At 40.4% G+C, this 27,499-nt stretch overlaps 1 protein-coding gene across 1 annotated transcript in view; it reads right to left on the bottom strand.

The window, feature by feature from the left end:
* Positions 1-27,499, bottom strand: part of CPNE8 (copine 8) — a 250,005-nt gene that overhangs the window by 10,855 nt on the left and 211,651 nt on the right. Inside the window, exons 17-19 of the mRNA XM_065399630.1 lie at positions 17,348-17,450; positions 7,983-8,040; positions 2,970-3,043 (exon numbers count right to left, since the gene is read on the bottom strand). Of these exons, the coding sequence (XP_065255702.1) occupies positions 2,970-3,043; positions 7,983-8,040; positions 17,348-17,450 (235 nt within the window). The remainder of the gene's footprint in view (positions 1-2,969; positions 3,044-7,982; positions 8,041-17,347; positions 17,451-27,499) is intronic.

Raw genomic sequence — 27,499 nt, 5'->3', positions numbered from 1 at the left:
AACTACTGTAAAATGAGTGTCCAAAGTAAATAAAAAATGATTACTGCAGCGGATCGGGTGAAAGAATTAGGAAGCCAAACTCTACATGCCAATGGTGACAAACTATTTTGTACAAGTTGCAATGTTTCATTGCCTCACACATGTTGGGCAACAGTTCAGCGCCAATTAGACTCGGAAACCCATCAAAGCAGAAAGAGGGCTGCAGATAGTGAATTGCTGGTAAATGAAAAGTTAAAAAAACAAAAAACAAATTTATTCTCTTTTTAAGAAGATGACAGAACTCCGAGATCTGTCATTTAGCTAGAATGGAACTTGTGGATGCATTGGCAAGTGCTAATATACCATTGAAAAAACATGATCACCCAAAGCTGTATGAATTCATTCAACGGAATGTACAAAATGCAGTTGCTTACCAAGTGCTAATAAGCTATGACAGAACTACCTTCCAAAGGTTTTTGCTACACATTTTGAGGAGAAGAAGTCTCCAATTAACTCATGTGAGTCTTTTGTAATTATTTTGGATGAGTCCACAGATGAGCAAGACAACTATGTACTGCATGTTCTGTTTGATTTTATTTCTGACAAGGCCAAAGATGTACAGACAGGAAAGCTAACAGTGTTCGCCGACTGCATTTATTTGGATGCTGTTAACTACACTAGTTTCTCAAGCAATAATTAAAAGTTTTTAAATATAGTGCGAACTCAGACAAAGTATCTGCTTTCATAAGCGACAATGCAACTTACATGATGAAATCTTTCAAATTGGTTCTCCAGGGTCTAATGCTGTCCATATTACATGTAACGCACATATAATTTCTCTTTTCAGTGAGCTGTGGAGATGTGAGTTTGGTAAAGTTGATAAACTGGTCAAGTACATTAAAAAGATGTTTAAACTTTGCCCTAGCCACAAACTTCAATACAGGCAGCACGTTGCAAACACGACTGAAATGATTGAAATTGGAGAACAAAAAATTGCACTTCCTGCAGTGCCAGTAATTACTCATTGGAATTCCTGGTTTCGGGCTGTCCAGTACCATGCAGCTCACCTGAAGTACTACTCTGAGTTTGTCTCAGAAGAGCTGACAGTGACTCCGAAAACACAGGTTTTAACAGAATGTCAACCCTTCTAAACGCTGCTCAGCTCAATGAGGAAGTTCAGTTTGTTGCCAAAAATGCCACAGGACTCATGGACTTAATCACTTGGTTTGACTCTCAACATGTCACAATCCACTAAGTGTACAACAAAGTAATGGATGTACTGTTCTGGGCTGAAGCACAGTCAAACGAAAATCACACTGATACTGCTGAGTTAAATGCCAGTGCTCAGCAGATGTTTTCTTGCATGGCAATTCTACTCAGACAATTCTACTACCATGGGGAAGAGTCCAGCAATGTAGCAAAAATGGCTCAAAAGTTTCAACAACCTGCAGCAGGGTTCCTAAAAGCAGTGCATATTTTTGACCCTGCAAAAATGCACCTGTTGCTAGTAGATTTAACTTTGCTTAATGCAATTCCTGGCTTTGATAAAACTGTAGGCAGGAGCTGCCTGCTTACAAAAATATTGCAAAAGAAGGGGTGTGTAGTTTGCCTGTGCTACAGTTTTGGAACTCAGCGGAAGGCAGAATCCCCCATCTTGCAAGGCTAGTTCGGCACTGTCGGACGATTCCAATGAACTCCATGGATGCAGAGAGAGCAGTGTTTAAACAAGGACAGGTGGTTTCAGCACAGAGACAGGGAATGAAGAAAGGCACGGCTGCTGGATGCTCCATGCTGACATTCAATTAATGACCTTTGAAACAAGAACTTTTTTTTCCACGTGTTTTTGTTAACGTAAGGCTGTGGCTCTCAAGTTTGAGGCTACCAATTGAGATCACTACCCTACAAAACTGTCTCAGATGCCCGTATCTACCAATCAGGGAGTTGAGTCCTTAGTGGTGTTTGTTGCTGCAAAGTGTCTATCAATAAATCCTATCAAGTTCACATGAGCTTTCTTTATTTTATTGAAACACACTAATAAAATTGCATCTGGAACGGGGGGGCACAGCCTGTACAGTGACCCCTCCCCCTGCGGTTGCAGGGCAATGGGGGCAAGCAGTGTGTGTGTTGGGGTGGGGAGTGCGGAGCTTTCTGCAGCTGGGAGAGGTACCCAAGAGCAGACATGCAGAGGAAGAGCAAGTCTTGTCCCTCCCAAGCTGGCCAAGACTAGCCGCGGAGAGCCCCTGGCTGGGGCACTCCCAGTAGCCCGGGGGAGATCAGACCCACGTCCACCTGCAGGAACCTCCTGCAGCTGCAGGAGGTTGCTGTCTTCAGAGTCCAGCTCTGAAGTCAGCACAGAAATGAGGGTGACAATCTTATGATCCCCCCATAACAGGTTTGTGACCCCCAATCCCACAATCCCCTTTTGGGTCAGGACCCCCACGGATACAACACCGTGAAATTTCAGATTTAAATATCTGAAAACATGAAATTTACCAATTTTCAAATCCTATGGCCATGAAATTGACCATAATGGACAATGAATTTGGTAGGGCCCTATGTATAGTGTTACAGAGTCCAAGTGTAGTTTGACTTCTGTTTGTCTTTAAAGATGAGTAAAGAATGAGTACTCATTCCTAGGGAAGTGTTCCCTGTTAATCAGGAAAAAAGCGGAAAGACAAATGTTAGTACAATACTATATTGTGAGGCTAAAACAGATAAAAGGTCATTATTAATTCTAATGTATCATGTAGTTACTCAGACTTGCTTGTCTTGATTTAATCTCTAAATAATAACTGAATTAACAACATGAATTACGATACTAGGTGGTGCATACTTGTTTTGAACACTTTGTTCAATGGGAAACGCATTATCAGCTAATATCTAATGCATTCTTAAATTTTATATATCAATATTCCTAGTACATACAAAATACTTCAATTTGAACTATGTTTACTTTTATCAATGCACATTAATAATAATTTTTCTCTCACCTGTACAATATCCCTTTCTGCATATTTTCCTCTTGAGGAGACTCTGACTACATCACCATCCAATTCTTCCATAGCTTAAAAAAAAAAAGTAGTTTATCCACTTGCCATTTCAGCCACCCAACAAAACTATGTTATCAAAAAGAAACTTTAGATCCTTCTGAACCCAGAGCAACAAAAAGCCTTCCTTTCTATTAATTTAAGGCATCTCTTAAGATCCTCCTTTATACAAAATGTATAAGGTACAACAGTTAATTTGCACCCTCCTACCATTCACAGAACAATCTGTTTCTTGTATTTATAATTTTATTTACTTCTTTAGCACAAAATAAACCCTGGTATGGAAAGCCAGTACAAAACTTTTTGGATAATTTAAATCCTACCCCACTCTAGAGCTGTAGTCTATAAACTGGAGTAGCAGTAACATGGAAACAGCACTGTAGCCTTATACCCAGATTTGAGTGTGGGACTCTCTTCTAACTCCCATTCCTTCAGTTAACTGCACTTTAGCAGTAAAATAAATTTCACAACTATTCTCTATTTCTCCCCAGGTAAAGAAACCTTTTTTCCTTAGCCTTTGACATCTTTTGGTATGGCATGAGGCAGGAGTGATTCAAACTTGCATCTGGAAATGTAATGACTGTCACTGTCTAGTAGTAACAAACTCTTGAAGATTATGATAGTAAATTGATCATGTAACACTTTAGGTAAGGAATTTGTTCAGTGTTTACATAATTTTTTTAATTTGACAGGGCATAACTGATTTGCATGTGAATATCTACAGCACATTAATAAACAATCATACCCCAACATGGATAGAACTAGAAAAACTAAAGTGATTTTCTATTCTAAAAAGTGACTAAAAATGACACCACATTTTTATGGTCTGTCAATGATTTCAAGAGCGAATGTGCTTAGTTTACAAGTAAATTTTTTTCTCCCCATGAACTTAACCTGGAATATAAATAGAAGTTTGATTTTTTTTTTCTTTCTTGTGCATCAGAACCAGTAATAAGAGTTCTGCAGGTCAAAATCTGCTTTAAGTGACACCTGTGCAAATCCATTGCCTCTGATTCCTCAGACATTCATTTTTTCCTTTTTGATTTTTTCCATCAGTTTCACTGCTGAGGCTATCACTGCTGTATATATCACCTGAAGCTTAGCTAATAACAAAACTGAAGTAGAAATATCATAAGTGATTAGTACTATGACCCAGCACAGAAGAAAATCATTTACAAAAAGGATCTAAAGTCTAGGAAGATTAGAAGTTTTTTGCCTTCAACCATAAGTTTCTTTTTTTTGTAACCTATTTCCAGAAGACATCAGAAAGTGTTGTGATCTTTGTGCTACCCACTGAATTGAGCTCCAAGTTAGAGTTTTGTGGTATCACATCTATTCTACGTAGATGGATTGAAAAAACTGATTCAAAGCTAATTGTACAAGTGTTATATTTTTAATGAGATGCACCATATTCTGAAGTCTTTAAAATGCTCAACTTTCTGGCTATAATTTGGTTTGCAAGTTGTTCTATCTAGAACTGGTTGAAAGGAAATGTCCTATTCTTCAAACCTGAAATGTCTTACAGAAGCAAGTCCAGTTCAATGAACTTTTGCTCATTCACAGACAGTGTTCTGTTGAACCTTGCAAGGTTCCCTACCAACTCACCTAGTGGGTTGCTGGGGCCCGTGGGCTTCTAGAGACAAGGCTCCAGGAGAAGCCTACCATGTAGACTGCTGCCCTGGGACTGGGGACCCTGGTCTTCCACGGACTATAGCAACAAAGCAGCCCCACCATGCAGACTGCCCCAGGACCAGGGAACCTGGGCTTCCAGGGTCTGTGGCTCTGAGGCAGACCTACCCTGTGGACTGCTCCACAGCTTCCAGGGTCCGCAGCTCCACCATATGGACTGTCCTGGGACCAAGGATTCCCAGCTACCAGGGTCTGTGGTAGCCTTACTAGGGTCTGTGATAGCCTTACCACATGGACTTCTGTGGAGCTGGAAGCCTGGAAACCCTAGAGGCTCTTGACCCCTGGCTGCTGAGCTGAGATGTCCTAGGGTGGGCTCCCAGGATCTGTGGCAGCCTTGCCATGTGGACTGCCCTGGGCCCTGGACTCAGGGCTTCCAGATGCCTGGGCTAGCTGGCTCCCTGTGCTGCCCAAATCCCAAGTGGGCAGCCTAGGGAGCCAGCTGGCCGAGGTGTCTGGAAGCCTTGGGATCTGCAGCCTGGGCAGTCTGTATAGTGTGTCTGCCCCAGAGTCATAGACTCTGGGAGCCCAGCAGCTACTGACTGAAACTGACATTCTTGTAAGTTCCACGGCTGATGATAATGGTGAAACTGATAGTGTCAATCTCAGTCAGAGCTGCTGGTCTTGGGAAACATATTTTGTTTGGGAAACACCATGTGCTGGTGTTTCCAGTGTTTTTTTGGGATTTCTGGTTCATGAGAAATTTTGAAAAATTTTGATTTTGGTCTGATTTGAAATTAATCCCATCTCTGAAATATCAATTTCTCCCTAACTAGAAAACCCAAGTTTTGGACAGCTCTAGTTTTATCCTCTGATCAGCCCACACCATTGGATTATCATTTTTTACTCATAGCTGTAAAATTTATTTAAGTTTGAGGGGTCTGTTTGAGAGAACTGCCTGTAGTTCTGTAACTGATTCCCAAGTTCTTTTCTGGGGAGAAAATGCTCTGGAGAGTCATTTGCTGGCTAGTTAAAAGCAGAAGATTTATAGGAGTCTCTTGTTTTCCACTCTCCCCCTCCCCCATGTTTAGGAACTCTGAATGAAGACAAATACTTAGTTTCCTCCAGTTCAGGACAGAAAGATGCTCCCTCTCCTAACAGAATAGCCTATCAGTGCTCTGCTACAATACATCCTCCTTTTAAAGTTGGTCTAACCCCCAGCCCCACCTAATATCAGGAAGCCCTTTTCAAGATTCATAGCAAATTTTGCATTAGTGATTAAAAGAAAATATAAAAATGTGTAATGTTTCCTGTTAGTTCACATGTGGACAATCAGGTATTCATCATTGCCATATGTTTAGTAAGGTGCATGGGGATTGCAACTCCTGCAGGGCATGATGGTATCAGTGTTTCCAGGACTGGCATAGAGGAAAAAATGGATTTGTTTAATTCTGGACACTCAGTTTGGGTGAAACTTGATAGTACGTATCTTATCCTACTGATCCCTATTTCTTTAGTTTTTTTATTCATGGTGATCTGTTCTGTTGTTTCATTACTGGATCTGAGTCCTAGGTTTATTTTTTTCTTTCTCAGGTATAAGACAACCTCTAATTGAAAGGTTGAGGACAAAATCTCCTATGGGCAGGTTATTTCATTATTGGCCACTTCAGAGTTTCTTGTACCTTTCACTAATGCATCAGGTACCGGTTACAATTTAAGATAGATATGGCACTAACTGGACCATTGGACTGATCCAGCAGGGCTATTACTTTGATCCTATGACAGACAATTATAAGTACATGAACTGCAAGTTCTATTCTCTATTAATGATGGTCACTTTTTAACCTTGCCATACTTTTTATGTATTGTAGATATTGCAAGTATGGCTTCTTTTTGCTTGAAGACAAATGAAAACATATCCATTTTATACAAATATGGGCAGGCATGGAAGGTCTAGGTTGTTTTAATAGATAAATGTCAATTTCATCACACACACCCACAAACCAAATAAAAATAATACTTCCATTGATAATAATCAAAATTTACAGATAGATAAAGAAAAATGTTGCTTGAGAACATATTAACATTTGATTTAAGGATATTTACTTTGCATATTTTGATATCTGATATTGACAATTTGTATTTTAATGGTTATAAAGCTTTAACTTTTTGAATCTCAACATCTACTGTCATTGAATAATTATTGCCTGACCGCAACCATTTGTCTGACCATCCTCTAATTTACTGCAAGTCTGAAAATTCAAATAGATAAAACAAGAAAAAAAAATGCATAAACCCCATAATTCTATGCAACAGTGAAAATATAACTGATATAACAGGAAAAAAGAATGCTTAAAAACAAACATTGATATTATCTGTTAAAATTATACAAAACAAAGTAACAATCGAGTTCTGCTAAGCCTAAATATAGGTCAACATTTTCTGGAGCTACAACTGCAACCTCAGGGATGCAGTGGTAACTGTAGCCCCCATTCTCCACCTCTCTAAGGAGTCAAGGGATGATGTTCAATAGGTCTCATGTCTGTAGACCAACTTGACACTTCTTGCTCTTCCCTGTGAGCTCTATGTTGAAGTGCTGATACCTGCCACAGAATATAGCTTTGTAGAATGCTGGGGGAGTGCAGGCCCACTCAGGTGGCCTCTCTACAGCTTGGATGTTGCTTGGGTGCATTTAGGGTTTTCTGTACCTGTCGGGGGATCGAGGGTCAGGATTCTGTTCTAAAGTTTGGAAGAATTTTAAAATGTTGGTACTTTTTTGTTCACACTGTACTATTCTCCCAACACTGTTGCTAAACGATGCTAATGCCAAATCAAGAGACAATAATATAACCACATTTATTATATGAAAATTAAATATAATCTAGATAATATCTTAAATTTACTCAGAGTTCTTTTATTTATTTGGTTACTGCAGTTAGAAGGATCAAGCATACAGTCAATACTACCAGCCATCTGAAACTGCACAAATAACTAAGTATCTGTTCAGCAAAACTTCTTGAGCATATCCTACCCACTTCTCTGCTTTTCTCTTTTTACATAACAGCTTGTGGAGCATTATAAATGAAGAGCCCATATATGGTTTTGTGAACTGAACAGGTGTCCTTAGGGGCAAAATAACTCCACACGCAGGCTTGTAAGCATGTTGAGCTATCAATCATCAAGTCAGCTGGAAACTTCAACATTGTTCATAGCTTGTTCTATATTATGCTGTTCTTTAAAAAGCACAGAATTTATCTGAAGAGCCATTATATTATTGAAATAGAAGGGCTAAGCAATTTAGGAAAAACATATTGATACCAGAACACTTACCATCAAACTCTGCTGGTCCAACTCCTACTATAATTATTGACATTGGAAGCTTTGATGCCTTCAAAACAGGAAGAAAACAGATTTAATACACAGTATAATCTGCAAATATTATGCTGGACTTGAAAGATAATTGGATTAAAAACATGTACAGCTCCTTATATTGTGAGGAGGAAAGGAAAAAATACCAAAGAAAAATACATGTAAGTTGTCTGCTTTAAGTTATATAAAAATCTTGGATGAAGATAGTATGAAAGTTGATCATTTTGTTCTTTTGAGTTTTGGTTTGTTATTTCCCCATAATTTGTCTTTTTATGATTCATATAAAATAAAAAAAATGATTAAATGCAACAAACTCTATTAAGGCACATTAAGAGTGCACAACTAAAATTCCTATAGCAGTTTATTAATCAATGCAAATAAGAGTTGCAAATGGGCATCCAATGGCAGAACCTGATGCTTAATTAACACACAGTAAAGTACACAGAATTTCAAGATACCATATATCTATCTGGAAGCAAGTAACTTAATTTTCTTTGCACATGTACTATTTCTATTCTTGGAGCCTCTCAGAAATAAGACTTTACATTTCTTCCATAAAAGAAATATTAATTAAAATTAATTAGCCAGGAAATTGAGAAAAAGAAAATAGGATGAGTAACATAAAATAAAATTGTGAAAGGTAAATCTTTTAAAAAGAATAGATACTTCAAGGTTTTTATTCTATAAAATCAGATAGATGATATACAGCTTTACGTGAATAAAATATTTGTAAATTCACAAAGGCAATGTCATAAATATTTTAGGTTTCCTTTCCCTGATGGCAGCACAAAACATCTGCAAGTTTAAGGAAATGTTCTGGAACTAGCTGCCTGGACATACTGCTAAACTTTGAAATCTTTAAAGTCATTCTAAGCAGAACCTGTATATTGGCCAAAATCATACATGTACAAATTCACATACACCTCTACCCCAATATAACGCTGTCCTCGGGAGCCAAAAAATCTATACTGCGTTATAGGTGAAACCACGTCATATCGAACTTGCTTTGATCTGCCAGAGTGCGCAGCCCCGCTGCCCCCCGGAGCACTGCTTTACCATGTTATATCTAAATTCGTGTTATATCGCGGTAGAGGTGTAATAGCAATTGTAGGGAAGCAAGTTGTTTTTGAAACACACATACTTTTCTTTTTATATATTCCATCGCTATTTGTCACTTTTGATATTTTAGAATGCTGTCCAGGAGCTAATTTACTTGAGCAAGAAAATATGACAGACAAATTTAATACTAACACAGCACACAACTCTTGAAAACAGACAAATTTGCCTTAAATTACTCCCTCTGAAATGGACTTTTTTTTATAATGTAGATCATGTCAAATGAAATTATACCTAATATGGTATACAGTTAAGATACCAGGAAATGACTGCAGTTACAGTGTAATTATAACATGTAATCCAGGTAGTTAACCTTCTGGTTATAGTACACCTCTACCCCGATATAACACGAATTTGGATATAACGCGGTAAAGCAGCACTCTGGGGGGGCGGGGCTGTGCACTCCGGTGGATCAAAGCAAGTTCGCTATAACGGGGTTTCACCTATAACGCGGTAAGATTTTTTGGCTCCCAAGGACAGAGTTATATTGGGGTAGAGGTGTCTTGTATTAGGAATATATATGTAAAAAGTATAACAGAGTAATTACAGGGTAATGTATTAAATATTAAATTAAAGGGTAATAAGTATATCAGCCCAGTAGTTAACTGTAGCTATCAAAAATATGATTGCAGTGTAATTAAATTGTAACTGCAGTATACATTCAGTATATATAGTACTACTTTCACTGCACAGTGTAACTATAGTTACTGTATTATAAAATGTATTCAGATATATTTAATAAATAAAATACCCTACAATTTTTATTACAATTTTGAATATAAATTACTTTCATGGACTCTGTCTGGTATACACAAGGCAGTATACAGTACTACAAGATGCTACACGTATGAATCCTGTAAGAGGGGGAAGTGAAGTTTATGAATGCAACCTTACCATTGGCATCTCCTGAATAAGTGCTTAATGTTGCAACTTTTAACACTACATTAATAGTTTTTTCCATGGAAGTAGAGTGCATGTGACATACCAGTAATGAGAAAGATTATGCTCAGTGCCTGAAAACATCATTTATACCTAAACCACTGAAAATATATTCTGCTTGAACTTTACATGGATCAGACTTCATGATCTTCATTGTCTTATTACACCAAGAAACAGATTTCTTAGTAATTAATGAAAAAAGCGTTATCTGATAGCAATTCATTTTCATATTTTTGTCAAGGTAACAAATGGATTAAATAAATGTAATAAGATTTTAATCTCAAGAATCCAGGCAGAAAAATTAACATAGCTCCATAAAAATAAAAAGTATAGATATCTCCAACATTTCACTTACGCCAAGTTAAAGATACAGCCATTTAGCTGTATTTCCACAACCGTGCAAAGCAGTTTTATTATTGTAGACTTTGTTTTAACATAAAACATGTTTTGACTGGAACTATTAATTACTGAAACAAAATAACTGGTTTTAGTCATTTTAGGGAGTAGTGACAGCTGAGCTGGGTTTGGTGGTTTGTTTGGATTTTTTTAACCTGGAAGGATGCCCAGCTTGGTGTCAGGATGGACCAAAGGTCATTCCTCTAGCTCTAAGAAGCCCTTTTATTGGCTGTGAGGGAGGGAAGGAGCTATGCTCCCAACCTTTAGGCTGAGCTGGAAAAGGAGCAAAGAACCATTCGAACTCTCCTCTTTCTGCAGCAACATTCTTTGCAGGCATTCTGTTTGCTCATTCACCCGCACACACTGCACAATGAAAGGTGGAAAATGGAGCAGCCATGACAGGGCGGGCTTTGGCTGCAGGCAGGAGTGCTCTATCCCCACCATCAACCCCCAGCTTTACAGGTGTAAAAGCTGTCATTCATTCCCTGCAGTTTTACCTCAAAGGGGAAGAAACAGCTGTGGGCACAAACCAGTAAACCATCTTCTTCCCCTCCTTCCAATCCCTCCATCAATATGATCAGTTTTCAAGTGCTCCTATCAGACAGCTGAATAAAGCATTTAGGGATACGCTCAAGGTGTTGCCCAGAGAACAAATCAATGTGGTTTTGGGACTGTTTCGTACTTTCACACCCTTGTTTTCTGCTTTCTGCTTTCCAAGTGGGCAAGCCTCCATTTCCAGAGGAGAGGGAGAAAAAGGGGGTTAGAGGGAGACCTCATAGGGGGAGGACTAAGTTCCCTCTAAGCTGCGCAGCTGCATGGCCATACAGCAGGCTATCAAGGGCCACGCAGGGGGGAGAGGTGCCTCTCCCCCGGCCCTGCACCCAGAGCTGCTGCAGCCGGCACCTCTCCCCTGGCCCTGACCCCGGATCTGCCGCGGCCAGTGAGAGACACCTCTCCCCTGGCCCTGAAACTGCTGCAGTTGGCGGGAGGCGCCTCTCCCCCGGCCCCGGGCTGCTGTGGTGAGAGAGGGCTGGGGGGAGTCCTCTCTCCCCGACGCAGCCCTGGGGAAGCCTGCACCTAGGGGCGGCTCCAGGCACCAGCGCAGCAAGCGCGTGCCTGGGGCGGGAAGCCGCGGGGGGTGGCCTGCCGGTCGCTGTGAGAGTGTGCCTGCGGGAGGTCCGCCGGTCCCGCGGTTTCGGTGGTAATTCGGTGGCGGGTACGCCGAATCCGCGGGACCGGCAGATTCACCCGCAGAAACGCCGCTGAATCTGCGTGACCGCGGACCGCCCGCAGGCTGCCTGACTGCCGTGCTTGGGGCAGCAAAAAAACAGAGCCACCCCTGCCTGCATCCCAAACCCCTCCATCCCTGGCCCCACCTCAGAGCCTTCACCCTTGCACCCCAACCCTCTGTCCCAGCCCTGAACCCCCTCCAAACCTCTCGGCCCCACTCCCGCCACACATCATCTCCTTAGGTGCACATAACAAATTTCATTCCGCACATGGATGTAAAAAATTAAAGGGAACATTGGGGGAGGGTCAACAGAATTTAAGATTTTTTCAGATGTTGACCCACTGGAGGACCCAGTGTCTCAGATGAATGAAGAGTTATAAATTAGTGGAGGATGGCCGTCATGTGCCTGGATTGAGGAATGGAACAAGTATATCTGGGAATTAGCTTGAAAGAGTGAGAGGAAACCAATGCAGCTGCATCAGCCAGAGAAAGAGTTCAGGTATCTGAAAGGGCACTGATGAGCAAGTGGGCTTTAGGGCATCCAGGGGCAATTCCTGGACGTGGGGCTAAGGATCTGATACAGGAGAAGGCTCCCTGAGAGCTAGTGTTCATATCTGGTGACCCCTGTAACTACCAAGAAAGTTGTTTCAGTAGTTGTGGGGAGAGACATTATAAATGTGATCAAGTCATAATCATTTGTACCTAAGCTACCATTAACATTTTTAGTTTTGTGATCAGTTACTCTTTATCTGTTAGGACCTGATCTAATAAAGAATTCCCTGTGTTGGCTGTAACACTTCTTGAGTTAGGAAATTGTCATCTATTATGTTCAGAGTCCAAGGATGTTTTAGTACTAGTAGCGTGAGACTTCCAAAATGTGTCACTCAAACTGAATTCCCCCATGATCACACAGGTTTTTTCCTTACACATTATAGATAAATGCGTAAAGAGGTGGTCATCGTGTTCCCTAATGTGATTTGGCAGTCTGCAAAAGACACCAATTAATACCCCATCTTATGCTTTATCTATTTTGACATTGATCCATACACATTTAAGATCATTTTCTTCTGAGTTATCAATGAGTGAGAAACAGGTAATACCATTTTTGACATAGAGTGCCACCCCGACTCCCGTTTAGCCCACTTGATCCTTCCTAAATAGGTTATAATAATTGATTTTAACATTCCAATAGCAAGGATCATCCTACCAGGTTTCAGTAATACTAACTAGATCGAATTTATTCTCATAAATGTATGACTCCAATTCCTCTTGTTTGTTACCCAGGCTCCTTGCACTGGTGTATGGGTAATTCAAGAATTTCTTCTCTTCATGTCCTTTTTTTCTTGATTAATGTTGTTCTTAACATCTCGATTTTGTGCTGAGTGTTCATACCTACCCTCTTTTTACCCTCCACTTTTGATATTAGTTTTGCGCCCTCATGACTATTCTAGCCAGCCTGTCCTGAGGAGATTGGTCCCCCTTCTAGTGAGGTGGAAGCCATCCAACCCCTTTCCCTATAAGAGGTGGACCAATGTTCCACAAAACCAAAACCTTCTGGACTACACCACTTACCTAACCAGTGGCTCCAGAATCTTCTGCTTTCCGTCACGAGACAGGTCATAGTCCATGTCACCTTCTTTGGGCCATATTCACACCCTCATCATATAAAAGTCACATAACAATCCAGATATGTTCTCCCTACTTGAGTTCTGGTATCTGTACTGAGGACCAGCCTCTCTGAACCTGACATCAGGTATCTCTTTAATAATATTTAGAATGAATTTACCAAAAGATTCTAGTACTGGATCTGGACCAAGATCCTTTATATATTGATTTACTTCAGTTGCTGGCTGGAAGTGAAACCATAACTTTGCTGGGTATCCACTTATGAGATCAACTTGCCCAGGAACTGAGTCAAATATTTTATCTTGGTAGAGGTGTGCTAATGTTTGGTAAATGAGACACCATATTCTTTTCTCTCTTTTCTGAAATAGATATTGTCTTGGATATAACTTACATACTGGAGTTCTTTGAAGACTGTAATTGATCTTTCCAAAGCCATGTTTCTGAATCATTTAACAGTGGCTACTGGGCCCTGGACATAATGAGAAGGTCATCCTGACAAGAGTAGACATATCTTTCACTTAAAGGGAAGGATGATATAGCATTTGTGAATACCCAAGTCGAAATGTGTCAAAAAAAAAAAAAAAAAAAAAAGAATATTTTGTATAAAAAATGTTTCTTATGCTAGCAGAATCTAAAGTATCTTTGGATGATGACTCCTCCTGATCATATGTTCAGTAGATCTCCAGGAGATTTATTTTCATATTCTGAAGCTTTGGGAAGATGATGCTGTAATGACGGATTTCAGTACAGTAGAACCTCAGAGTTACAAACTGACCCATCAACCATACACCTCATTTGGAGCCAGAACTATGCAATCAGGTAGCAGCAGAGAGACCTCCCCTCCCACCCCCAGAAAGCAAATACAGTACACTACTGCATTAAAAGTAAACTACTAAAAAAAACAAATGGAAAGTTTAAAAAAAGATTTAACAAGGTTAGGAAACTGTTTCTGTGCTTGTTTCATTTAAATTACGGGTAAGGAATGGTGTCCCTAGCCTCTGTCTGTCAGAGGGTGGAGATGGATGGCAGGAGAGAGATCACTTGATCATTGCCTGTTAGTTCACTCCCTCTGGGGCACCTGGCATTGGCCACTGTCGGTAGACAGGATACTGGGCTAGATGGACCTTTGGTCTGACCCGGTACGGCCGTTCTTATGTTCTTAAATTAAGATGGTTAAAGCAGCATTTTTCTTCTGTATAGTAAAGTTTCAAAGCTGTATTAAGTCATTCAGTTGTAAACTTTTGAAAGAACAACCATAACAATAAGAGTTACGAACATTTCAGAGTTATGAACAACCTCCATTCCTAAGGTATTCATAACTCTGAAATTCTACTGTATTTCCACCTGGAATCTTGATCTCTGTATGGATTTGTTGAATGGGTTGAATGCTACAATTCCCTTTGCAAGAAAAAGAATCTTGTGGAATCTTGTACCCTTTACAAAATATTTGTCTCTCCACAGAACTGGTTCCTATTATTCCAGTATGTAGGAGATGGTCTACTGTACCCTTCATCTTCTGATGCTTCGAAGGTTCTCATAGTGTTGGTTTATTTATTTATTTTGAGTAAAGGATAAACTTGTCCCTAGGACAACAAGTGAGTTATATTGAATATCCTTCCTCGATTGTCTCAAGTATTTGTTTTCTGAGGTTGCTCACTCCCAGATGAGGGCCCACCCTGAAGTCTTCTTGGGGGGGGGGGGGGGGGGACTGGGCAGGGGGATCTTTCCAGTCTTGGAAAACCCCAAAACAAGAGATGCTTTTTGGGGTAGATGGTTTTTCCAGAGAATCCCATCCTCTCCAACTCTCAGGAAAGGCAGCAATGTACAACTTCTGTGTAATCTATGCTGGAACCTGGAGGAACAGGGGGATCAAATGGAACCAGCTGCTGAGATACGGTACTTTGGAGATTTTCTCACTGGAAGGAGGGAGGGATTAATTCGTTCTCCAAAGCGTCAGTGACAACTTTGTTTCAGTACTCCCCAAAGAGCTTATCAACAAAATATTTGGAAGGATAATCAGATGTTAGACAGCAATTCCACTTTTGTCACAACCCAGTGGCCCCCTTCCTCAGGGGGTCCCCTGGGGAGGCAGATCAGCATTGTATGTTGCTAACGCTGTTGCAAGCATCGCAAGCCATTTTGGGAAGGGTTAAAGGTATGAGTATGGAGTGGAAGATTCCTTTGCAGGTTGCGAGAGGCCGAAGGGGGAGGAAGGGAGAAGAGAATGGGTTAACTCAACGCTTAAGCTCTCAACTCAGCCCGAAGATAAGACACGGGCTCCAGTGCAAGGTCACAGTGCTCGAACAGACTCTATGCAGCCACATCTGTTTCTTACCCAACCCCCACCAACCGTGGGAAAAGGGGGGTCAGCTGGCCAGGGCATTGCAAAACTGGTGAGACAGTGAAGGCCAGCGAGGGCGAAAACAGAGTCCCATGTCCCTGATGTTTTGGGAAAGCTGAGGACGCTGCAGAAAGCTGGTTTGGACTGGTACAAAGAGCAAGGGGGACGGAGGTCCCTGAACAAAACACCCCCAAAAGACCCCAGGACTTAAAACCCTTCTGAGAGCTGAAGCAAATAGGAGATCAACAGCGGACCCTGGACGACCTGTGCACAGGACAGAACTCCCGTCCACCTCTTCCTCCCCTTCTTCGTACATTACACCCAGGCTTCGCCAGCCCTGGGTAGTGCGTGTGCGAGTATGAAAGTGGTTTAGGGCCTGGGGCACTAACGCTTTCTTCCTTCCTCTGAGTGACGTGGGGAACCCCCAGCACTCTCCATTGTTATTTTATTAATAAAGCTTTAAAATTCAGTCACTTGGTGTGCTCCGTCATCTCCTCCCCTAACGATCCTGTGGCCTCAGCCTGATCACCTGACGCCTCGGGCAGATTGACAGATTTCTGTTACCATACTTTTTTCAAATGGAGCCATAGTTGCCCCCAAGACACATCTTTGGCATTTTTGAACATATAGCAAATCAGTCACACAGAATGAGGAGTGGGCTGCAGGTATTGGAAACAACTGACTAATTTCAGAAAGGTCACAGGAGCTAGCACCTTTCAAGGCAGATGAGGACTTGCAGGTAAAACCGCTAGTGAGAAGGGGCTTGGTCTCTCACCATCTCAGCATATACCTTGCCTCTGTGCTAGCTGAAAGCAGGAATTTCATCCTCCTGGTTGCTATGGGGGAAACTTGTCTTGCCCTGAGGTTTAGGAGATTCCACGGAAACTTTCCTGCTTGTTCTGGAAGCTGAAGCAATAGGTGTCCCATGTCCGGGGGAGAAGCAGAGGGGTTTTGAAAAACATACACCTGGTTCCAGGCCACTTATTCTGCCCTTATCTTAGCAAAGGGAATTTCATCTGCGTTGATTTAGACCTTGCCCACACATCAGGTGGGAGCTGAGTTTCTGCAGCCTGCCATCTCTGTCTGCCATTTCTGAGGAGGGAGAGGAAGAGAGGTGCTGTCCTTGAAACCCGTCTCAGAAAGTCAAAATAAATTTTAAGTTTAGCAGTTTTGAGAAGAAAAACTTCAAAACCAATGAAGAAACTGACTTTAGTTAAAAATATTTACAAAAACATGTGAAAGCTATGCTACGAAAGGAGACCTGGAGTCTGCAGTACATGACACTCGGAGGCAAATAATTCTGGAAAGGAGTTTTTCCTGAGGGTTCATCCTGAGCCCAGGCTTATAGTAAAGATCTGGTTTTCTTTCATAGATTGTAAGACCAGAAGGGACATGGAGATGGGGAATATCCATTCCAAAGACCATCTGACATAAAGAGGACTGAGAAGTCACTTATTTCTAGATTGCACAATCAATATTAGTATCAGCTAGAAGACCACAAGTTCCTCAGAGCACTGATTTGATAAAGCTGGTTAAAATTTCACAGTTAGTTTCATTTGGCCTCTATGCCTGGCAATTTTTATTATTTGGAAAGAAGAGAGTTTACAGTCCAAAATATTAAGACCAGGAAATATACTGCTTATAAAATATAGAAATCCAAGTTTAAATAGAACTTACGTTAACTATTGATTCCTTTGTTTGAGCCATGTCTGAAATAACCCCATCTGTAATAATGAGAAGAACAAAATACTGGGAGCCATCTTTTACCGAGGAAGCATATCTGAAAGAACAACAAAAAAGACCAAAATTATAACAGCAGAAAACCTGTATACAAACAGACTAATATGACAAACTATACTTTGCAATTCAATTGCTTAAAAAAGTAATGCTGAGGGTCTATGCTAGGCCCCCCAAAAGAAAAAGCATTCATCATTAAAACATAGCCTGCAGCTAGGGGTTATTTTACAAGTTAATACATAAGGCACTACATATGATAGTTTACACACAGAGACTCGCAGTTTTATTCTACTTTATAGACAGACTTTATTTAGAGATACAGGGAAACAATTAATTATTTGCTCAGGAATCTGTTTAGCTAAATTACCTGGTCCAAATCATGTGCCCTAGATCAACACACAGAGGGAACCTTCTGTGTGAAGCTCTCCCTCATATTATTTAGAAATTAGGCCTCAGTCACCTTCACAGAAGCATCTTTCCCTTCAGAAGTCTCACCAGATATAGGGGCTATACTGAGGGAGGATGCAGAAGAGATGCACATCATCTCTCCTATACCCAATGTGGAATCTCCAAAGAACGTAGTACACTCTCCAGGCTGTATTACTTTTGATGAATCCACTCCACCTGGGGGCACTATGGTCAGAGGGAGGCACTGGTAGTGTGATGAGCCAGGCTACCAGGGATACATCAGAGTTAAAGTCAATGCAAAGGTGTAGGAAAGCACAGAGATCCTTGGGATTCTGCCAAGTTTAGGGTTCTGTCATTTTCATGATAGGTAAACCCTGTTCTCCCCGCAAAAGGAGAACTCTGCAGAAGCATCCCCATGGAGATTTTCTTCCATAGCGACTTCTCCTTTTGGTTTTAACATGCGAGGGTATGATCTTGGCCTCTGTTATTTATCTGTCACACCATAATGCATAAATTTCATAGTTGGTCCCGTGTGGATTATGAGCCCATACAATAGCACAAAGTAGTCCTATAAAAATGAAGTAATATATATGTGGAACAACGTTTCACTCACTAGTGTCCCGAGTGATTTTAAAAAAAAATTTTTTTTTTTTAAATCTCCTACCCTGGTCTTCATTCTTTAAAATGTACATCAATGTAGTATATTAAATTAATTTATATTTAAAAAATCCTAAGAACTAGGGATGTGCATACAAAATTCAACTAGTCTCATGAACTTTCATTGTTGTAACCTTCATCCTCTCACATCCCCTCCATACTGCTTTTGTTTTTGCTATGTTAAATCTAAGCACTTTGGATTAAGGACCTATCACTTTATTTGTTTGGAAAGTACCATTTGTCAAGATTAGTTGATTACTACAAGTTGAAGAAACTGAAAATTATATCTTTTTCCTTTAGTACTGCTCAATGTAACTGACAATAAGCATTTTTTTGGTGTGAGCTGGGTTGAAAGAGCTTTCTCAGGAATGGACTTGTTTCTCAGGAATGACAATTTGTCAAAGAGTTTCTGCAATGGCATAAAAACAATTGAAAGAACAGTTGCATAGGTGTAAGTGGTAGCTGCATGTTCCTTACTCTAACCATTGGTCTTGTCATTGTAGATTTTAACAAACTGAGAACACTATGTATAGGATTAAAAATATAAAGCTGTTTTAGATAGTCAACTCAATTGGCAACTCAGATTTACAAGTAGGCTGTTCAAAAAGAATGGCTAGGAATTTGACTTTTCTTTACTACCATGGAATAGTAGCTGTTTAAATGACCTATCCTGAAACTAAGTATTTTACTTATTCTGTACACCTAAGCTAACGTAGTTTTTCCTACAATAAACTAGTACTGGAAATAAAACCATTTATGGGCCAACTCATTTAAAAAGAAGCACATATAGAAAGAACCTCTGGATTCCTTACTCCTTGAGCCAGTGGAGTTTAAGTCCAATACAAACATTATATACTAGGACTGGTTAAGATGTATCAGCAATCTACACTGAGTAATTGAAAGGAAAACTCCCAAGTACCAGCACAATTCAAAATAGTTCTTTGTGACTATAGTTTTTCAGTTGCATTTTACACAAGTAAGGAGAAAGCTCTGAGCTATGAAATTACACATTTATTCATGGTCACATGGTTAATGAAATTAAGTTTTCAGAAAGTTCATAGTGTAACAAGGCACAAATCAATCAAAAGTAGCACATTGTATATTGCAGGTGTTAACTAACTAAAGTACTTGTTTGACAGCATGGGAGGAACTACCTACAAACTCCTGGAACATATTCTCCAGAGAATCAATCTTCTTGTCAAGTCAGTGATCCCCAAAGAACAAGTGGGATTCCGGCCTAAATGCTGTTGTTGCGACCATGTTTTGGCCATTGTAACACATATTAAGGCCTGATTCCAGAAGAAATTTAAGATCAGCACAGACTTTGTAGACCTGTCATTGGCCCACAATAGAGTCTGGATTAAAAGCCTGATGCTAAAGCTCACAAGGATCATCCCCCTGCCACAACACACTACACCTACTATGGACGATGCTGAGCAATAGGTGGCTACGTGTCCACCTGGGCAATGAAGTCAGTTCGCTCTGGTTCCTCAACAATGGACTGCCACAAGGCTCAGTACTCACGCTGATGCTTTTCAATGTTTACAAGAGTGACATGCCTCCAAGCAAATTTGAATATGTGGATGACCTTGCCCTGGCAACACAAGCAGCCACCTTTTGTGACATCAAGTCCACCCTGAACAGGGACCTACAAACCAGGGAGGAATATTTCTGGAAATGGAGGCTCAAGCCAAATCCTCACAAAACAACAGTCACTTCATTCCATCTTGATAACAAGAACGCTAAGCGTACCCTGAAAGTTACCTTTGGCAACACTGTGCGACATGATACCACTCCAACCTAACTCAGAGTAAAGTTGGATTGCACACTAACCTTCCACAACCATCTGAAGAAGATAGCTGTCAAGATGAAGACAAGGGTCAACACAGTCCAGAAACTGGCAAGAACAAGTTTAAAAGCATCAGCATCCCAGTGTCATGGACATCAGCGATGAGGCTTATGTACTCTGTAATTGAGTACTGTGCACAGTTATGGACCGGAAGTAGCCATAATTGACTTGTTGATATCCAACTAAATTCTGCAATGTGGTGCATCACTGGAACCCTCAATTTGACCTCAACATCTTGGCTGCCAATGCTGTTGCACATTCCTCCCCCTTCCATTCGACGTGATGCCGCAACCCTTTGGGAATTCCAGAGGATCATGGAAAATGAACACCTTCTCATCCACCAGGGCCTTAACAATGTCCATCACTGCCACCTGAAGTCGCGTAAACCCTTTTGGGCCCACACATTTAACCTTCAACAATGCAACTTCAACCCTGATGAAGCCTGGAAAGCTGAATGGAGTTCACAAGAAGTCACATATAAACACCTCATGAAAGAGCTGATGCAGAAGATCCCTGGCTTTGATCTCCCATGAAGCTCATGGGCAACCCTAAACTGTATCGGCACAAACTATGACAGATGCGGATACTTGCTGTACAAATGGAAAATTAAAGACTCTCCAGTATGCGACTGTGATCACCCAGAACAGACCATGGAACATATAACAACTCAATGCCCGATTCACAAATATGAAGGGGACATCACAGCAATAGACTCTGCTATTCCAGACACAATTATCTGGCTTAACCATCTAAAAGTAAAATTATATTTGTTGCTCTACATTTACATCAGCTATACAAAGAAGAATACAGCTTTTATGTCTCCTATTTTGTTTTAATGCTATACTTTAACATTATGTTGTAAAAGATGTACTGTTATTGCAATTTGTGCTTCGCATAAGATATTTAATAGAAATTTTAATTGCAAGTTGTAAATGCCATAAATGGCAGGTTATAAATCCAAGGGCAATTTTGGTCAAAGGGCAAAAGAGCATATTCTCAAAGAACAGGACACTTCCCTTTTTACAAGACCCACTTGTCTGGTTTAGACACGATCTTTGTCTCAAGAAAACAAATTTTTTTAAAGAGTTTTATGTTTTAGAGAAAGACCTGGTAGCGTAAAAAAAAAGATTTTTTTTTATTCAGGTTATTCTAAAGAGAAATATAGGGATGTGTTATCAGAGCTATAAACTAAGACACAGAAGTGGGCTTTTTCTTTAGACCCTCCTCCGTTTTGCAAGAAAAAGCATCAGTTAAAACACCCACAAAATTCATATCGAAATACATTTCTTTTACAAACACTCTAAAGTTTTCATTCTTCAAATTAAGAAAACAATTATGCTTGAAAATGTTGGTTCCTCTTAGCTGAGGCTTGCCTACACAGTGAGTGGTGCAATAGAGGGCTGTGAATTCTAGTACACACTAAAATTTCCTGGTGTGCTTTAATGTAGCACTGTTTGAAATGGGACTACATTAACGTGCACTAGGGACCATTTAGTGCACACCAGCAGATCCACACAGGCCAATTACTGTGCAACACACTAGTGCAAACTTGAATTTATATCCCTCTAGTGCAAGTTCACACACCATGAAGACAAGCCCTAACTCATTTGGTGCAACCCTCTTTTTTTATTTCTTAAATACTTAAATTGCTAAGCTTATTTTGAAATGTATACACCTCTATCCCGATATAATGCGACCCGATATAACATGAATTCGAATATAACGCGGTAAAGCAGTGCTCTGAGGGGGCGGGGCTGCACACTCCGGCAGATCAAAGCAAGTTCGATATAACGCGGTTTCACTATAACGCGGTAAGATTTTTTGGCTCCCGAGGACAGCGATTTTTTGGCTCCCGAGTAGAGGTGTATTTGCAAATATTTTGTATCACAGCTTCTAATGATATATAAATAATAAAAAGCAGTATGTACCAACTTGGAATCTAATAACCATGCTAACTGGTTGCTAACTACAAGAAGCCATGTAAGTATAGAATATTTATATTAATTGGGAAAATAATTAGTTATTTTGACAATGCTTAAGCAACTCCTTCACCCAACTCAGAAAGAGAATCGCATCTCCAAGACTGTTAAGAAAAGACAATGACTTATTTAAAGACTATTCTAGTCTGAAGACTCTCTAAGAATTAAGTAAGTTTAAAAGACTATTATAAGAACTAAAAGCTTTTATATAGAGAACAGGAATGCTTGGACTTTTTGAAAACAGAAATTCAATTTATATTAAATACTAATAAAACTGAAGAAATAGCTCAGAAAATGGACTAAATAAAGGAAAGCATTAAAACTCTTAACTTTAAAAATGTTCTGATAATTTCCTGCCACAGAGACAAAAGCAGTTTAACTATCAAATTCAGGTAAAGTTATAACCCTAATGCATATGCATTAATGGATTACATAAAATAAGCTCCTAAGGATACCGCATGAAGATACTGAATGAACATAAGAATGAAAACAACTAATTTAAATCCAGCCAAGCCCTAAAAAATAGGTATATCTTGCACCACCAGCAAAATTATCAAAGAAGAGTATAAAATCTCTGTAGTAAACAAGCAGTGTGCACTTTGCTCCCATCCTCAACTTTACAGCAGATCATGACAGTTCATCTGGCAAGCAAACAGCAACTGCCAAATTAAGACAGCCAATAAAAGAACAGTCACTGAGCAGCATCAAGAAGAAGCAACCCTCCAGTTCAGAAACATCCCCAGGTCTTCAACATGAATTGGTGAGATGGAAATTATCCATAGCATTGCCAAGGAATTAGATCTGAATTTTCTTGTAATAAATTTAATGGGATATTGAAATGCTATTTTAATTTAAGATATTAACAACTTCTCCTGCTAAAACACCAAATGGTTGAGGATTAGACCAGGTAATCCTAGTTAGGTCTAATATTGGTAAACAGAGAACTAATGGGATTTAATTCAGATTAAAGTTCTTAATATTCATTAATTTTTACTCACCTTTGCCCATTTATAAACTATTTAGGTGATATATGGTAAACCACACAGAACTCACCTACCCTTAAACAAAATTATTTTGTTGATCTATAAACTGTTTTAATTACTCAAGATACAATAAGACTGGACTCTACTAATTTTGGGAAATAATATACTTTGGTCTTAACTTCCAAAGAGAAAAGAGTGCTTCTACCAGAGGCAGGCCCAATCTTAAAGGTGTAATCTCTGGCAAAAGCTTTCCACAGAGTCACATACAGAAGAGATTGCAATTTAAGTAAGCATTATTTATCATTCATGTTCTGTTTTCTGTGGTTCCACAGTTAATTATTGTAATGATTTGCTAGTTTTTAACCAGGGTGTCCCCTAAGAGCCCCATATGCCAGATATAGCAGGAGTCACATTCCTAAAATGGCATTCAGAGATTGAGTTTATTATGAGCTGACCCACCATTTCTTTTTTCCCCAGACATTATTTCTCTAGACATGTCAAACCTTTCTTGGATAAAATTACTTGGTCTAGCAACTTAAAGAAACCCACTTTCACTCTCACAGGTGGCAGGGAGAGAAGAGGGACACCAGCTAGTTCATATTCCCTGTCCTGTGGTTTTCTGTTGAAGTACTTTTGCAATCAGCTGATCTTTTTCAAATGCCAGGAACATCACATTACTGCACAGTGACTTCTTTGAAGTGCAGTGTGCCTGGCACCTCCTGGGACTAGCCGTGGGAACTGGCAGGAGGTGGAGTGCATCTAGATAGGATCTATTCCATGCAATTGAATGAGGGGATGAAAAAAATTGAGAACTTCTGCCACTTACCAAGCTATGCAGCTTAACTACCCATGTGGATTTTCACCTGAATGATTTTTCTACAACTGCTTTTTTTTTTTTTTTTTTTTGATAATACAGTAGATAAATCTCTTGCAATAAAGTAAAAAGGACCAATCAGCCTACACTTCCTGTTCAGATTTTATCTGGAAAAAAAGCACTATAGATTCTTCACTTATATGTACAGATGTGCATCACTGTGTAGTTTATAAAATAAACTATTATGTTTGTGCACACATGCAAAATAGCAGAGGCTGCTGAATGCTCTTTAATGCATACCTGGATATCTACTAGCAGGATTGAGAATTTGGCAATTCTTAATGCCATTATAAAATCCTTTTTATACCATGCCACACCAGTGATAGAGACAGATGTTGCTATTACTTCTATCTGCTATATCTATATTTTGCTATGCAAAAAACTAGTTAAAGTAGCTGAATTTTATATTAAAATTATGTAAAAACTATTCATTCAGTCTCTTATGCTGACTTTACAAATGAGAATTCTTACATTTTAATTTGTTCTTAGCTTCTTCAGTTCAACACCACAGAAGACTTCCTTATATTGGCTGACAGGTAGGATATTGCACTTGACTTTAAGCCTTGAATGCATAAACAGGGGAATCTCAAGTAGGAGCAGTGAGGTTATTTTACCTCTGTATTTCACATGGTGTGACTGCTGCTGGAACACCGTGTTGAGTTCTGGTGTCCACAATTCTAGAAGGATGTTGATAAATTGGGGAGGGTTCAGAGAAGAGCCACAAGAATGATTACACCATCAGAAAACATGTTTTACAATAATAGTGTCATGGAACTCTGTTTAGCTTAACAGAGAGAAGGTCAAGGGGTGACTTGATTACAGTTTGAAGTGCCTACACGGAGAACAAATATTTAATAATGGGCTCTTCAGTCTAGCAGAAAAAGGTATAACATGATCCAATGTCTGGAAGTTGAAGCTAGACAAATTCAGACTTGAAATAAGGTGAACATTTTTAAAAGGGAGAGTAATTAATCACTGGAACATCACATTGGATTCTCAATCACCAACTGGATGTTTTGCTAAAAGATATGCTCTAGAAATTATTTCCGGAAATGTCCATGACCTGTGTTATACCGGAGCACAATGGTTCCGTCTGGCCTGGTAATATATGAATTTAAGATCTCTTATAGTTTTCATGGATTTTTTTAACATCAGAATGGACCATTAGATCATCTAGTCTGGCCTTCTATGTAACAGGCCAGTTGCAACAACATGCTCTTCCCTGACTAATATTTCTATAGCAAATATGATGTTAAGTAAAATCTTAACTTCCACTACATGAATATTTAGTTTGCAGCAAGCTGGGATGTAAGTCTATTCCGTCTTAGCTGGATGTGCATTAAGGTGTCTTTATGGACCCTGCTGCTGTGCATTAAAAGTTCTGTAGTGCGCTTTGATCTACCCCACTTTGAAATGGCACTAGATCAAAGTGCACTAAGGAACTGTTAGTGTGGGTCAGGAAGGTCCACAGAAACAGTTAGTGTGCAGCAGGCTAGTGTGGGGTTGATTCACACCCCAGATTGCCAAAAACTAAATGTTTGCTGCAAACTAAACTTAAATGCCACAAACTAAACTTAAAAGAAACTCAAAAAAGTTTACTTGTTGAAACCAGTATTTCTTTTTACAGTGTGGATAAATTCCTCCAAGCTCAAGAAATGAAGATGCACAAAAATTAACAGGTAAAAATTCACATTTCTGCAATCATAAGTTTATCAATGCAGTACTAATGGGATTTGTACAGGAGCCCTCTATTAGAAAAATAATCGTAACTGGACATCAATGTCAGGAGGAGCAAGCATTATTTAGAAAAATGTCAAGGAAAAAAACTATGAACCCAATTCTCCACTCTGCTATACCAGTTTAACTCAATGAAGTTACCCCACATTTACATCAGCGTAAATGAGTGGAGAATCATAAGGCTCTATGTTTGCTTGATACACTAAAGGACTCTGTGTGCCCTGCATCCATTGCAATAAAAGAGGGTATTCTACAATGCCTTATGAAGATGTGGAGAAAATATCACTCTGCTGCTTGGTAAATCCTTTCCCTCTTCTCATTCAAGAAGGAATGCCTCTTGCAGAAAGAGCCTATATATGGTCTGGACTCAGAATACTTTTGGACTTTTTAAGGTCTGAGTGACTGAACAGAGCAGTGTGGCCTACTGGCCAGAGTCAGTAAGCAGCCCTTGTCGTCAGGGCAGCGTGGCCCAATGGCCAGAGTCAGTGAGTGGCCCTTCCCGCCAGGGCAGCGTGGCTCAATGGCCAGAGTCAGTGAGTGGCCCTTCCCGCCAGGGCAGCGTGGCTCAATGGCCAGAGTCAGTGAGCGGCCCTGCCCGCCAGGGTGACGTGGCCGAATGGCCAGAGTCAGTAAAGTAGCCCACCTCTGTGAGATTGTGTGGCCTGTTGGCCCATTGGGGGAGTGGGGCGCCACTCAGAGGTGTGTGGTGCCCCAGGTAAGTGGACTCGGGCCCTCTCTGCTCCTCTGAGCCCCAGCCCAGGGCCCTGGCGGTAGTGGGGGTGCTCACCACCAAGTCTGCAGGGATCCTCCTGAAACACACTGACCAGTCCCCTGGTTCACTCACTGGCAAAGAGTTTGAGTCCCTTGGGCCTCTTCTTACCCTTTCCCCCTCATCGAAACACTCCAGTTCCCCCAGGTCTCTGGGGTCCTCAAATGGCCGGACTCCCACCGATGCCATCCCTTCTCTGGGCTCGTCGGGCAGCCTGGAGTCTCCAGTCAGGAACTCTACGAGCCATAGTCCCGTAGTCGGGGCTTGTAGCAACTCCCTGCAGGGAGCTTGAAGCCCGCGTCCTTCCCCCTCAGCAGCCTCTCCAGACTGAACTGGGCTGCTACCTTTTATATGTTGCCTCCTGGCTGAACATGCCCAGCAGGGTCGAAAGGGCGGGGCTTCCTCAGCCTACAAAGCAGAGTTAACCCTTTCGGGGCAGGTGCGGATAGGTACACCCCGTTGCAGATGGTTAAGTATGAATGTCAAGTAATCGAACAGAAGGTGCCACTTTTCAACTGCATTTGACAACTCTCCTGCCTGATTCAAATGATGGAACCAAAATCAGAAAATTCTACAAGTGGTAGAGAAATACAATTTTTTCTTCCTTGGTTTTGTTGCAATGACCACCATGATCTTTGAGAAAAAAACATGGCACCTTCCTAATCTGAAGAGCCTGCCACTGTACTGTAAACTTCTCCAATGGAAAAAAGATGATTACTAACCTTCTGTAACTGTCGCACTTTGAGATGTGTTACTCATGTGCATTCAAATGTAGCTATGCGTGCGCGGCATGCACCGCCGGCGGAAAGTTTTTCCCTCAGCGATATCCATTGGGT

This window comes from Emys orbicularis, chromosome 1, assembly GCF_028017835.1.
Source record: "Emys orbicularis isolate rEmyOrb1 chromosome 1, rEmyOrb1.hap1, whole genome shotgun sequence".
NCBI lineage: Eukaryota > Metazoa > Chordata > Testudines > Emydidae > Emys > Emys orbicularis.
The sequence above is the reverse complement of the archived record's forward strand: the minus strand, read 5'-3'. Positions and strand labels throughout refer to the sequence as shown.